This window comes from Sphaeramia orbicularis, unplaced genomic scaffold (assembly GCF_902148855.1).
Source record: "Sphaeramia orbicularis unplaced genomic scaffold, fSphaOr1.1, whole genome shotgun sequence".
Lineage (NCBI taxonomy): Eukaryota > Metazoa > Chordata > Actinopteri > Kurtiformes > Apogonidae > Sphaeramia > Sphaeramia orbicularis.
The window spans coordinates 99,094-111,745 of NW_021941596.1; the positions used below are offsets into that span (position 1 = coordinate 99,094).

Below are 12,652 nucleotides of genomic sequence, written 5' to 3' on the forward strand. Positions count from 1 at the left end.
TATTTACAAAATGTCTGGGGTCGACACAGATTTGTGACGTGAAAATGTGGTCAGGAGTAAAAACAGGATGGAACCAGTGTTGTACCAGTAGAGGATGTTGTGGGTGGATGTAAAAACAGTCCAGACGTAGATGTTGAGCAGCATTTTTAGTTTAATGGGCACTTTGACAAAGAAGAGGACGTAAAGTAAAGCTCAGAACCAGGTCCACGTTCACTAAAGTGAAACAGGCGTCAGAGCCAAAGTGTAAACAGAGTGTATTAGTGCAAAAGCAGAAACAGAAGGCATCAAACACAAACCCACATGGACTTTTATTCCCTCACATTCTTTCTTTTCCTGAACTTTTTCAAAACTGATTTCCTCTGATTCCATCTCCTTCACTTTTCTCCTTCACTTGTCAGTTTTTTTTTCTAAATCACAGTTTTCCTGCGGCGTTTTCAGTAAATATAGTTTAGCATAAAGACGAGAACCACAGACTGAATGAGCTGGCCCCGCCCCCCAGGCTGGCCCCGCCCCCCTGGCTGGCCCCGCCCCCCTGGCCAGCCCTGCCCTGGTCCTCACTCCCCCTGGTCCTCACTCCCCCTGGGCCTGTCCCGGCAGCGCCCCCAGCAGGCCGTTGGCGGTGGTGAACAGGTTGATGGGTGATGATCCATCTGTGATCAGAGTGGACTTCAGACCCAGAGACTGGAGCAGTTTGACCTGGAACACAACAAACATTTAAACTGGGAACGATTCACATCTAGGAACAGAACAGAGCATGTGCAGACAGAGGCCATTTTACTCTGATGTCATAGTTAGAGACGCTCAGTGAAGCTGGACTCTAAATGTCTCTAGTCTCTTTTCCATGGTCCATCTGAGCTAAACTGTCCCCATATTTATATAAATGTGTTCCAAACAGAAGTGTGTAATGTTGGTTTTTCCATTCAATCCCAAATGTGCTGATTAGTTTCTTTCTTCTGGTAGATGTCACTAAAAGTCATTCCATGAACATGAACAGAAATCTGTGTTGTTTTGAATCTAGAATGCTGGTTCCCCCTCTATCTCCTACTAAATTCTAAACTGATGTGGTTTCCTGGTGTGTCCACACATACACACACGTTTGGGTTCAACTCTCCTTCTCTTGTTCTAACATCCATCAACATCTGTTTGTTTTGGTTATGTGACTCTAGTTGGACTCAAAGGTCTTTCCATTAAATTTTTGCATCATATACCAATTTAATTACAAAAAAACCGCTCTAACAACAACTACATTAAATCGAAAAACCAGAGTTTGGATGAAATTGTTTTTCCATTAGACACATTTTTATGAACAAGTTAAATTCACACAGCTTAAGGATCAATGGAAAAGAGACTAATGATACATTCATCATGTTTCTGTGACATTTACACTGTTTTATGACTTATTTACTCAATTATTTGTTGAATTTTGTCATTTTTAAATCATTTTATTACTTCATTACTTTTATCATTATTATCATCATTATCAATAATAATAATAATAATAATGTAATAGTAACAATAATAATAATAATAATAATAATAATAATAATAATAATAATAATAATATTCTGTTGAACGTTCTGTTCCTTCCTACAGCTGAACCTGTGGGTCCAGTTTGGTCTGTGCTGGTGGTGCATTCAGGTACCTGCAGTTCTGGTCCAGCTCGGGCCATCTCCTTCAGGGTGTCGGAGCCCAGACTCTCCACCAGCTGACCGAAGCGCTGACTGTCGATCTGCGCCAGACGCTCCTTCTTCTCCACCTCCAGACGGTCCATCTCCTTTTTATAATTCAGCTCCTGCTCACGGGCCTTGGCCAGACGCTGAAGCTCTGCCTCCTGAGGGTGGAGCGGGGACAGACACGTCAATCACACAGGTTTTGGTGTGTGATTGGACACAGCTTTGGACAGAGTTTTCCATTGATGAGGTCATAACACATGAATACTTTGATCAGTGTCTGATCAGTGGAGTTAACAGAGTATTACTGATCATAAATCTGTGTTTGATTCCATTGATAATGGGATCCCTCAGGGCACCGTCTTAGACCCGTTCATGTACTGACCCCCTTTACTCTGATCAATATCTGATTATTATCGATCATGTAAACAGTCTAATCTGGTCTATTAGATTAGATAACAGCAGTAATCTGATTACAACCAATCAGATTACCACCCCTAGGTTTGTCCCAGTCCCCCATGTCTTCATATAAACAGGTTCATCTGGTTTATTTAGTTCAGTTTCATCTGAACATGTGGAAAAACGATTAAAAATCACAGAAAACAGAGGAACGGAGAAGACAAGAACAGGAAGATGGATTCTACGTCATTAGATTTAAACTAAAGTTCAATAAATTGAAAATGAACAAAACTGGAAAAAAATAAGTAAATTAATGAAAAAAATGAACAATAGGTACAAAAATGTATTGAAATAATGAAACAAATGAACAAAACTAAACAAAAATTAAATAAAATAATGAAAAAAATTAACAAAACTGAACAAAAGTCACATAAAATAATGAAACAAATGAACAAAACTAAACAAAAATCTAGTGCCTTATCTAATGTCATAAATAATAATGAACCAAACTGAAGTGCCTGATCTAATGTCATAAATGTGTGACCGTACGGCTTCAATCCTCTGAGCTTCCGCCTTCAGTTTGGCTTCGTTGACGGCGGCTTCGCCCTGGATTCGAGCGGCTTCGGCCCTGGACTGGGCCTCGGCTTTAGCCGCCCCGGTGCTCTCCACGGCAGCGCTGAAACACAGCGAGGACAGAACCGTCAGAACCCCGACCCGGTACCACTGCGGACCCTGGTTCCATCCAGCCCCTGTTCACCTGAGTGCCTCCAGCTCAAGCAGCTCCTTTCGGGCCCGTTCGGCCTCGGCCTGGTCCGTGATCCGCTGACGCTCCAGTTTACCCCGGGCCTCCTGCTCCAGACGCTCTGCCTCATGACTGAAGGAGGGGGGGAGGGAAGTCAAACCACAAACAGGATGAATGATGAACAACAAAACAACTTGAAAGAAACTAAACTGATGATACTGAATGAAAGAACAAACTGACATTCAAACTACAGAGGATTTATTCAGTATATGAGAGAATACCGCAAAGACACCTGGGAGATGGAGGCATTTGACACTGTTTTCATGTGTATTCTGTGTGTTTTTATGTGTATTCTCTGTGTTTTCATATGTATTTCATGTGTATTTTGTGTTTTCCTTCCTGTATGTATTGTGTGTGTTTTCCTTCCTGTATGTATTGTGTGTATATGTTGTGTGTTTTCCTTCCTATGTGTATTGTGTGCGTTTTCCTTCCTGTGTGTATTTTGTGTTTTACTTCCTGTGTATATTGTGTGTATTGTGTGTGTTTTCCTTCCTGTGTGTATTTTGTGTTTTACTTCCTGTGTATATTGTGTGTATTCTGTGTGTATTGTGTGTGTTTTCCTTCCTGTGTGTATTTTGCGTTTTACTTCCTGTGTATATTGTGTGTATTCTGTGTGTATTGTGTGTGTTTTCCTTCCTGTGTGTATTTTGTGTTTTCCTTCCTGTGTGTATATAGTTGCTTGTTGACCATGGTGCGTTCACTGTCCATCGTGCGTTCACTGACCGTGCGGCCGCCTCCTGGGAGTTGGTGGTGATCTCGATGGCCAGCTGGACGCTCTTCTGGAGGGCGTCCCGGGTCCTCTGGTCCACCGGCTCCACTGATTGGATGTCCACGCTGCTGATCACCAGGTTGTTCTGGCTGAACCTCAGACTGGGTCGGACCGACATCTTCTCGTCGAAGCCGAACACGGCCGAGCAGATGATCCGGTTGGAGTTCTGCACAAACACAACACAGCTGGTCTGAAAAGTCCTTCAGGTCCACGAAAAACCATCTGTTCCATTTCCTCTGATGGACGTCCAACCTTGTGGAAGTCGTCGAACTGGACAGAGGCGACGGCGCCACGAACCCGAGAGGCGATGGCTTTACAGGCGTCCCCCACAAAGTCAGGGACAGAGAAGAGAGATGCAGCATCAGCGGAGCTGACCGGAGATTTAACATCAAAAACCTGGGGGGGGGGGTGGGGGGGGGAGAGAAAGAAGAATTAGAACCATCACTTTAATTGTGTTCTACATGTGTCTCTACAGAACATGGAGGTTCTATTTGTTCTGTTGGTTCTGTGGGTTCTTTTCTGGTTGTTCTATTGGTTCTGCGTTAGTTCTTTCATATCATCAGTAAACGTTGCCGTGGCGGCGGTCGACGCCCACCCACCAGTTGTAGGACAGCTGCAGCTGCAGGCGGGCATGGTCGGCTGTTTCTATGGTGATGACATCAGTGAAGAAGTCCGGTCCAAGCAGCAGACACACAGCCTTGATGACGTTGGCCCTCTTGGGTTTGTCCCCGGACAGAGACAGAACCGTGAACTGCTCATCCGGACCCAGCATCACCATCTCCGGACCGAACACCACCCTGAACGCAACATAAAGACACGCCCCCTTTTAAAGCCGCACACACGCCTGGACGACAGGCAGATTTCCCATGATGCTCCTGTGCTGTCAGACCTGGCCTTCTTCTCCCTGTAGTCGTAGACCTGGACAGCGGCATTGTGGGGGACTCTGTAGGACACCACCCGGGTTTTGTCCCGGACCTGTCCGTCCCTGGTGTCGTCCCGGCGCCGGTCGGACCGGTCGGCCAGCGGGTCGTGAGGAGAACCCAGCAGCGCCTCCACCTTCGCAGGGAGCTCCTTCTGCCACAGCTCCTCATCCTGGGTCAGCATGTAGGTGTGGCCTATGACCGCCCGCACCTGAGGACGGGACACACAGCACCGTTACCGAGGTTACCTGAGGACCGGTCCGGGTCTCAGTCCGGTCCAGGTCTCAGTCCAGTTCAGGTATTGGTCTGGTCTCAGCCTCAGTTGGGTCCAGGTCTGGTCCAGGTCTCAGTCTGCTCTAGGTCTCAGTCCAGTTCAGATCTCAGTCTGGTCTGGGTTTCAGTCCGGTCCAGGTCTCGATCTGGTCTGGGTCTCAGTTGGGTTCAGGTCTCAGTTTGGTCCAGGTCTCGGTCTGGTCCAGGTCCTAGTCCGGTCCAGGTCTCGTACCTTCCCAGTCTTGATGTCCCGGACGTAGATGCCCTCGTTCTCGTCCAATGGGATGGCCTGACGCCTCAGCACCACCTCCACCGTCGCCGGAGGAACGTACTCGATGGGGCCGCGCAGCATCCAGCGGTCGCCCGGACGACGGAGGACACCGCTCCTCCGTGACCTCTTGGCGCGCTCCTGCATAAGCTCCTCCTCCTCAGCTTCCTCCTCCTCCTCCTCCTCCTCCTGGCGCTGGCAGAGAGAACGATGGAGAGAGAGGACGACGACGGAGAGAAGGGTTAACGTGGCGATGCATCGGAGAGGAGGAGGAGGATGAAGAGGAGGGGGAGGGGTTGGAGGAGGAGGGGGAGGAGCAGAGAGGCACCGAGAGTCAAACTAATACAACGCAAAAATGATGGTTTAAAGTAGGATGGGAGGATTTAAACATAAAAAAAGGAGAGGAAGAAGAACAGAGTCAGGAGGATGAGTTAGTCTGATCAGGAAGGAGAAGAAGAGGAGGAGGAGTTCTGAATCAGACCAACACCTCCTGCACCCCCAGAAACCTGCTCTAAGCTCTGTCTCTGATGTGGCTCAACTTGCAGACCGGTTACAAACCACAGACCATGCAAACACTAACTCTGCCAAAGCTAACTCTGCTATGCTAACTCTGCTAATGCCAACTCTGGCGATGCTAACTCGCTATAAGTTACAATTTTCCAAATATTGTGGAGTCATAGAACTTAGATTGGACTTTTTCTGGTGGTTGTGTAGTTTTTAAGTGTTAAATCTGTGGTTGACTGTGACGGAGCGGCCGTAGACGCCACGTCACTTTCTCCCGCACGGTGCATTCTCCCTGTGGCTCTGTGGGAGGAGGCAGTGTGTGTAGAGTGCCAGTGTCCCACAGAGACGTGCTTCAATGGACGTGCGGGAAAGTAGTTTCTTACCACATTCCCCGTTCTGAATCTTTTTTTTTTTTTTTCCCCCTTCTTTTTTTTTTTCCCCCGTGAGTAGTGCGGTCGAGGGTGCACACTTGACGCCTACATTTAAGACTCACTCACAAACACAGACTCACCAGACGCTGATCCGGCCATATCTTCCACCTCCTGTCACCACTCCAGGTGGCGAACCGGGGCACTCCCTGCTTAGCCCTTTTATAGCGCACTGTGGCGCGCCATTGGAGGTCAGGTGACCTGGACTAGTTTATTTTTTTTTCCCTAATTATTCAATTACGTTGTTTTCCACTATATTTACATGGAAGGTAAATGCCACATGGAGGGCATTTTGTTAGTAAATATTTCTGTTATTGGATGTGATTATTTGGTAAATTATTTTTTCCTGAGTTTTGAAGTTTTTGTTTAAAACCCTGTTTTTTATTAATTTGGTAAGCCCGGGGGAGGGGCTAAGAGTATTTAATGTGGGGTTTTTCTGTCAGACGGGCAGACAGGGTTAGTCTCAGGCTGTGAACTTTGGTGAGGGTGGATAGTTTTTTTTTTCCCTTGTATATACTTTAGTTTTGTATTGTAATTGATTTTTCACATTTTTGCTGAATAAAATCACAGAAAATAGTTTGACGACTGAGCCATCATTATTTTTTTTTTTAATCTGGAAAAACCGAACCCGTGACATTGACTCAGACGCGCAGAGTTTCTGGAGACAAATGGTCCTGTTAGCAACTTTAGCTGCTAACCACATCTGACATGATTCTTTGGACAAGTAAGAGCTGAATTATAGTGATCTGAAAAAAGATGTGTCACCACGTATGACCTCTGTGTATGACCTCTGTCTGACCTTTGACCTTGTCTCTAACCTCTGTCCTCTATCTCTGACCCCTGACAGGCTGTTTCATCCCAGACAAACCCCAGAATAAATCCTCTTCCCTCTTGAACCGGTTCCTTCAAACGGACCAGCTGACCCAGACCAGAACCCAGAGTTCTCATCATGCCTTTCTGCTCCCCAAGTCCCGGTCAGTGCCTCACCTCCACCTCAGGGTCATTGAACGCCTCCAACGGCTCTGAGGACAAGCCCCCTCCTCCTCTGACAAAACATATACGTCCTGGATGCCGCGTTCAAGGCGCTCACCCGGTTGCAGGAAAAACGAGCGCTCCCCCTGAGGGACACAAAGGACATGTTAGAACTGGACCAGACATCTGGGCCACTTCAGACCAGGATCAGACCAGGACCAGACCCAAAAACACACATGAACCCAGATGCTCTGGTTCTGACCCACCTGACCACCCTCTTCTTGCCCAGCTGAGGCTTCCCATCGGGTCGAACGGGTCCAGGACCACGCAGTACTGTCTGGAGCTCAGCGTGGTCACATTGACCACGCTCACCACCTCCTCAGCTACCGATGGGACGTGGGCCTCCACGGTCCGCCATGGTCACCAGCCATTCCTCCCCCGTTCGCCGGTCCCGCCCACCGGCGTCTTTAAACGGACGCAGGGCACGAACGTGAAGCGCTTTCTGAAAAACATGGAGACAAGTTACCATGACGACAGAGAAGCAATAAAAATAGAAAACAATGAGGAGGAGGTGGTGGTGGTGGTCATGGTTTTAAGGGTTTAGGTTCATCCATCCATCTGTTGTCCCAACATCCATCCATCCATCCATCCATCATCCTCCCTCCCTCCATCATCCATCCATTCATCCCTCCATCCTCCATCTCCCAGAATCCTCGGTTTACTGCCTAATATCGTCTGTATTAATAGTAACTGTTACTACATCTGGAAAACCTAAATCTATGGTGTGTTCTAAGGGGATGGGCTTAGTGAAGCCTCAGTTATACTTAGTGCTGTCCAGACTGTCGTTGAGTCAGTGAATGCCTCGCTCACCTTGTCAGTGAGGATGAAGGCGTTGACGATGTCGATGACTTCTTCATGAGCTCCAGGGAGGTAGGCACCGACCTTACTGACCAACCACTCCTCACCTGGAGCCAAAAAACACACACACACCATCAACCATGTCAGTGTCTGAAACTTGACGCATCGTTAACTGAACTAATGACTCATTAATGATCAAAGTACAAAGGGGTGTTGACCTGTGACCCTGCGGACCCCGCCCCTGTCCACGCCCTCCTTCCTGGCCCTCAGCCTGATGGCCTGGTTCTCCCGGATCACCGTGGCCTTGATGGTCTCCAACACCACCACCCTCCTTCCTGGGGATGTAGGTCCCTGCAAAGACCATGAGGCCGACGTCTGATCAGTCCAACAAAGTCGACACAAGGAATCAAACAAAGTCAATCAATCTAATTTTATGTATCTAGCACTACATTTGAACAACAGCGGTGCCATGACTGTATAACTGGGTATCATCAGCGTAACATGAAAGTTGATAGAGTGTTTCCTTATTCAGTTACATAAAGGAATGGATAAGGTAAACAGTTCTGGTCCAAGAACCGAGCATTGAGGAACTCCATGACGAACTGAGAGGATTCATTATGACCATTAAATTGAAAAGTTCTGAGGTCCAAATTCTGCACTCTGAACTCTACCACATTTTTGTTAACTGAAATAAATAAAAACTATAATTAAAAGAAAAAAAAAACGATAACTAACTGAACACTGTATTGTGTGCTTACAAAACTAACTATAACGAATAAAAATTATGGATAAAATTCCCTTCGTTTTCGTCTTTGTCAATGTTGGATTGATACGAAAGCGATTTATTTTGCTCTGGCAATTTAGCTAGCGGCACCATATGACACTTCATGGTCCATCAGTTCTTCGTCACTTGTGGTTTCCAGTTGTCTTCTGGTCCCCACTCTACCTGGAAACATGAAGACTAAAGTTGGTAGAAAACAGCAGAGTCCTGTCTGGGATTTATTTAAATACGACAGCGAAGAAGATAAAAGATACGACAAACCTAAAACTAACACTGAAACAAGCATTTTGAAAGAATGAAAATTAATAAAAAACTAGCAAACCTGCTCTAAAACGAATCAAAACTAACTGAATTAGAGAAAAAAAAAGTCAAAACTAAATAAAACTAAACTATAATGAAAAATCCAAAACTATTATAACCTTGGTCAGTAGCCACTTTGTAAAAATAAATCCCTAAATCCCATCACAGAGTTCGAAGTGTAAGCACTTCAACTAAATCCAACCCTTTCAGACTTTAAAAACACAACATTAAATTCCTGTATGAACCGACAGTGGTCACACTGGTCGCACTGGTCTGGGATTGGTTCAATGTTCCAGTTCATCTATGAACAGGATGGCCATGTGACTCGGTTCTGGACCCAGACCTGGGTCCGGATTCAGACCCAGACCTGGGTCCAGCCTCAGACCCAGACCCGGGTCCGGACCCAGACCCAGACCCGGGTCCTGTTACCTGGTCCTTCGAACAGCCACCTCGTCTCCTGCCACCCTCCTCTCGCCGCCGTCCTCCTGGAAGTCAAGCAGCGCCTGCAGACGCAGCGCTGTGTCTGGAAACACGATCTGCAACGGTGTCACGTCCTGACACAGAACACAGGCCAGCGTTATCGCCATGGCAACATGGTTCAGGAAGTGAGGAGACACTGACAGTATGTACAGATGAAAGGCCCTGACAATGATCTGACCTGGGATCAGATTTAGGTGGAAAACAAACAGATGATGAAAAAGGTCCAGAAAACCTTTAATGAACTAACAAAGCATCAGTTGGAGTTCAGTTGGAATCAAACTACAGAAAGTGGTTTATATATTTATTTTACTTTATTATTTGTTTTTCAAAATGAGCTTTGGTTGTTTTCCTTTTTTCTGAATGTATTATTAAATTTTTGGACCAAAACTTCAAGTAAGTCAAATTTTCATTATTTTGACTTATTGTAGTTTTGTTTTTCAGTTTTCTGTTTAAAAACATGTTTGATATTTGATCACAAATATTCTTTCGCTTTTACTTCATTCATTAATTCATTTATTTTATTTGAATATTTCAGAGCCTGTTGTAAGAACATGGAACCACCAATAACGTCATCAGTTTGGAGATTTAAAATGAAATAAGAATTATGGAACCAGAACCAGAATAGGTTCTGTTCTGTGGTTTTGGGGTCTGTTTTCTGGTTCTGGGTTTTAGGTTCTAGTTTCTAGGTTCTGGTTTCTGGGTTCTAGTTTTTAAGTTGTAGTTTCTAGTTTCTGGTTTGGTTTCTGGGTTCTAGGTTCTGTTCCTAGTTCTGGTTCTAGGTTCTAGTTCCTGGTTCTGGTTTCTAGGTTCTGGTTGTGGTTCTAGTTTGGTCTCTGATTCTGGTATCTAGTTTCTGGTTCTACTTTATATGCTCTCTGGTTTTCTGGGTTCTAGGTTCTAGTTCTGGTTTCTAGGTTCTAGGTTCTAGTTCCTGGTTCTGGTTTGAAGTTTCTAGGTTCTGATTCCGTCACCTGCTGGACTTCCTCTCCGGGGTACAGAGGAAACGGTTCCTGCGTCAGTCGGATCTCCAGGTCGGCATGGCGGAGCTTGGCCTGTCCTGATTGGTCGAAGCGGACCTGGTTGTTGTCGTCACGGGCGACGGGGTTGAGGACAACGCAGTAATGACGAGGAGGGACCATGATCATACGCAGCGGCGGGAACAGAACCCTGAGAACCAAAACACACAGAACAGGAAACAAGAAATGGGTCAAAGTCCTGATTCAGTCAAAATGAAACGGAATCAAGTTCAACTGAAACATGGAAGTAAAACTTCAGAATCGAACAATCTAACCTGTTCACAAAAGGAACCACAGTTAGCTTAGCATAGCATGGAGGCTTGCGCTAACTAGAAAACACAATCTAAAATAAAGCTGAACTTCCTCCGACCTGCTTCTAATACACTCATTAAATATTTAACAGACTCTAAAGCAAAGGATATCTCATTTGCAATTTTCAATTTAAAGTTAAATCAGACTATTTAACCTACCTAGTCACCCACTCATATAAGGATCTTTATCAAAAAACTTTGTCCTGCTCCTTGAAAAAATGAAGTCTGACCTTCAGAGATGGAATAGCTTACCACTATCATTAATGGCCGTGTTAATTCTGTGAAGATGAACGTTCTACCTAAATACCTAAATACCTATACTTATTTCTTTGTATTCCATTTTACACACCAAAGAAGTTCTTTGTGAGTCTAGACAAATGCGCATCTACATTTATTTGGAATGGCAAACCTCCACGAATATGAAAGATTTTATGCAAGAATAAGACCACTTGGTGGACTAGCTTTGCCAAATTTTCATTTATATTTCTGGGCTGCAAACATACGAAATATGCTTTATGGACTATTGACTCAAATAGGGAAATTCCAGCTTGGCTTCATACTCAATCATCTAACTGTGGTAAGACATCTTTATTAGCATTGTTGATATCTGCACTTCCCCTGGAGTTGTACACTTACAATGTAATCCTTTGCTGTATGATTGCCTCAGAATCTGGGTGCAATGGTAGGAACGGCTTGGTTTGCACTCAATGTCCATTAAAGCTCCCCTGTGCTCAAACCATATGTTCCCACCTTCTACATTTGACTGGCTTTTAAGATTTGGAGCAACAAGGGGTTAAATAATTTTAAAGCACTTTGTGAATGGAACCTTTGCCACATTCACAGAACTAACAGAACAATTTGAGATTCCAAAAACATTTTTTTCGCTATTTACAAATTCATCACTTTTTAAAAAGTAGATACCCTTCGTTTCCCAATTTACCTGTCGAAACTACTCTGGATAAAATTTTAGACATAAAGGGTAATAAAAGAGGTGCAAGAAAAGAAATTTACAACTTATTTTAGTATACAATCCCCCTCATTATCTATTATAAAATCACATTGGGAAGGCGACTTAGCACTGAGCATAACAGATAGCATCTGGAAATCAATTCTCCATCAGGTACACACCTCCTCTTTATGTGCAACACATGGGCTCCTCCAATTTAAGATCCTTCACCGTTTACTATTTCCAAGAAAAGTTAGCCAAATTCTATCCGGGCACTGACCTGCTCTGCAATCGTTGCAAAGCAGATACTGGTTCCTTTTCCACACTTTTTGGACATGTCCTAATCTTCATAACAATTGGACATCTATATTTACCACATTTTCAAAAATGTATGACATTAACTTTCCACCTTCAGCCCTGACAGCACTTTTTGGAGTGATTCCCCCAAACATTTATATTTCTAAATATTATTAAATGCTATTGCATTAGCTTCTCTACTTCACTTCTTATACTTTCGAGGTGGAAACAGGAAACCCCTCCCACACATGCTCAGTGGATTGCAGACATTATGAGGTTTTTACATATGGAGAAGATGAGATGTACGTTAGCAGGATCAACTGCAAAATTCTATAAAGCATGACCGCCTTTTCTAAAATTCACAGAAACTTATAGAATGAGCAATAATTCATGACTTTGACACCAAATCACCACTCATCACCTGGATAACTGTAGTATGGTACATATTTTATTTCTGTCTTTTTTTTTTTTTAAATATATGTATAATTGTTATCTGTTCAATTTTTCTTATGTATTTATTTTGTTTTTACTATGTTTACACATCTAGACTTTGTATGAATGCTATATGCCTCCTATTCTTAATCCTGATGTCTTCTGGTAAATATATTTACATGTTTATGTTTTATTTAAGTTGGGGGTGGGGACTTGTATAAAAAAA

General features: G+C 44.3%; 1 protein-coding gene across 1 annotated transcript; it reads right to left on the reverse strand.

Annotated features, from left to right (window-relative positions):
• Window positions 1–526: 526 nt before the first annotated feature.
• LOC115416362 (major vault protein-like) lies at window positions 527–4,425 on the reverse strand. Its single transcript, XM_030130108.1, has 7 exons — window positions 4,238–4,425; window positions 3,893–4,036; window positions 3,595–3,806; window positions 2,827–2,943; window positions 2,619–2,745; window positions 1,643–1,831; window positions 527–696 (listed from the first exon to the last, which is right to left on the reverse strand). Exons 1-7 carry the CDS (start codon window positions 4,271–4,273, stop codon window positions 571–573), a joined length of 951 nt encoding a protein of 316 aa, XP_029985968.1. The 5' UTR covers window positions 4,274–4,425; the 3' UTR covers window positions 527–570.
• Between the last annotated feature and the right edge of the window lie 8,227 nt (window positions 4,426–12,652).

Bases quoted from the DNA above. Each gene is read 5' to 3' on its own strand.
- LOC115416362 (XM_030130108.1), bottom strand. From the start codon at position 4,273: ATGCCCGCCTGCAGCTGCAGCTGTCCTACAACTGGT. The intron at 3,807-3,892 runs GTTGGACGTCCA...GTGTTTGTGCAG, and splicing joins AGTTCGACGACTTCCACAAG to AACTCCAACCGGATCATCTG. The intron at 697-1,642 runs GTACCTGAATGC...GTTGTGTTCCAG, and splicing joins GAGCTGGACCAGAACTGCAG to GTCAAACTGCTCCAGTCTCT.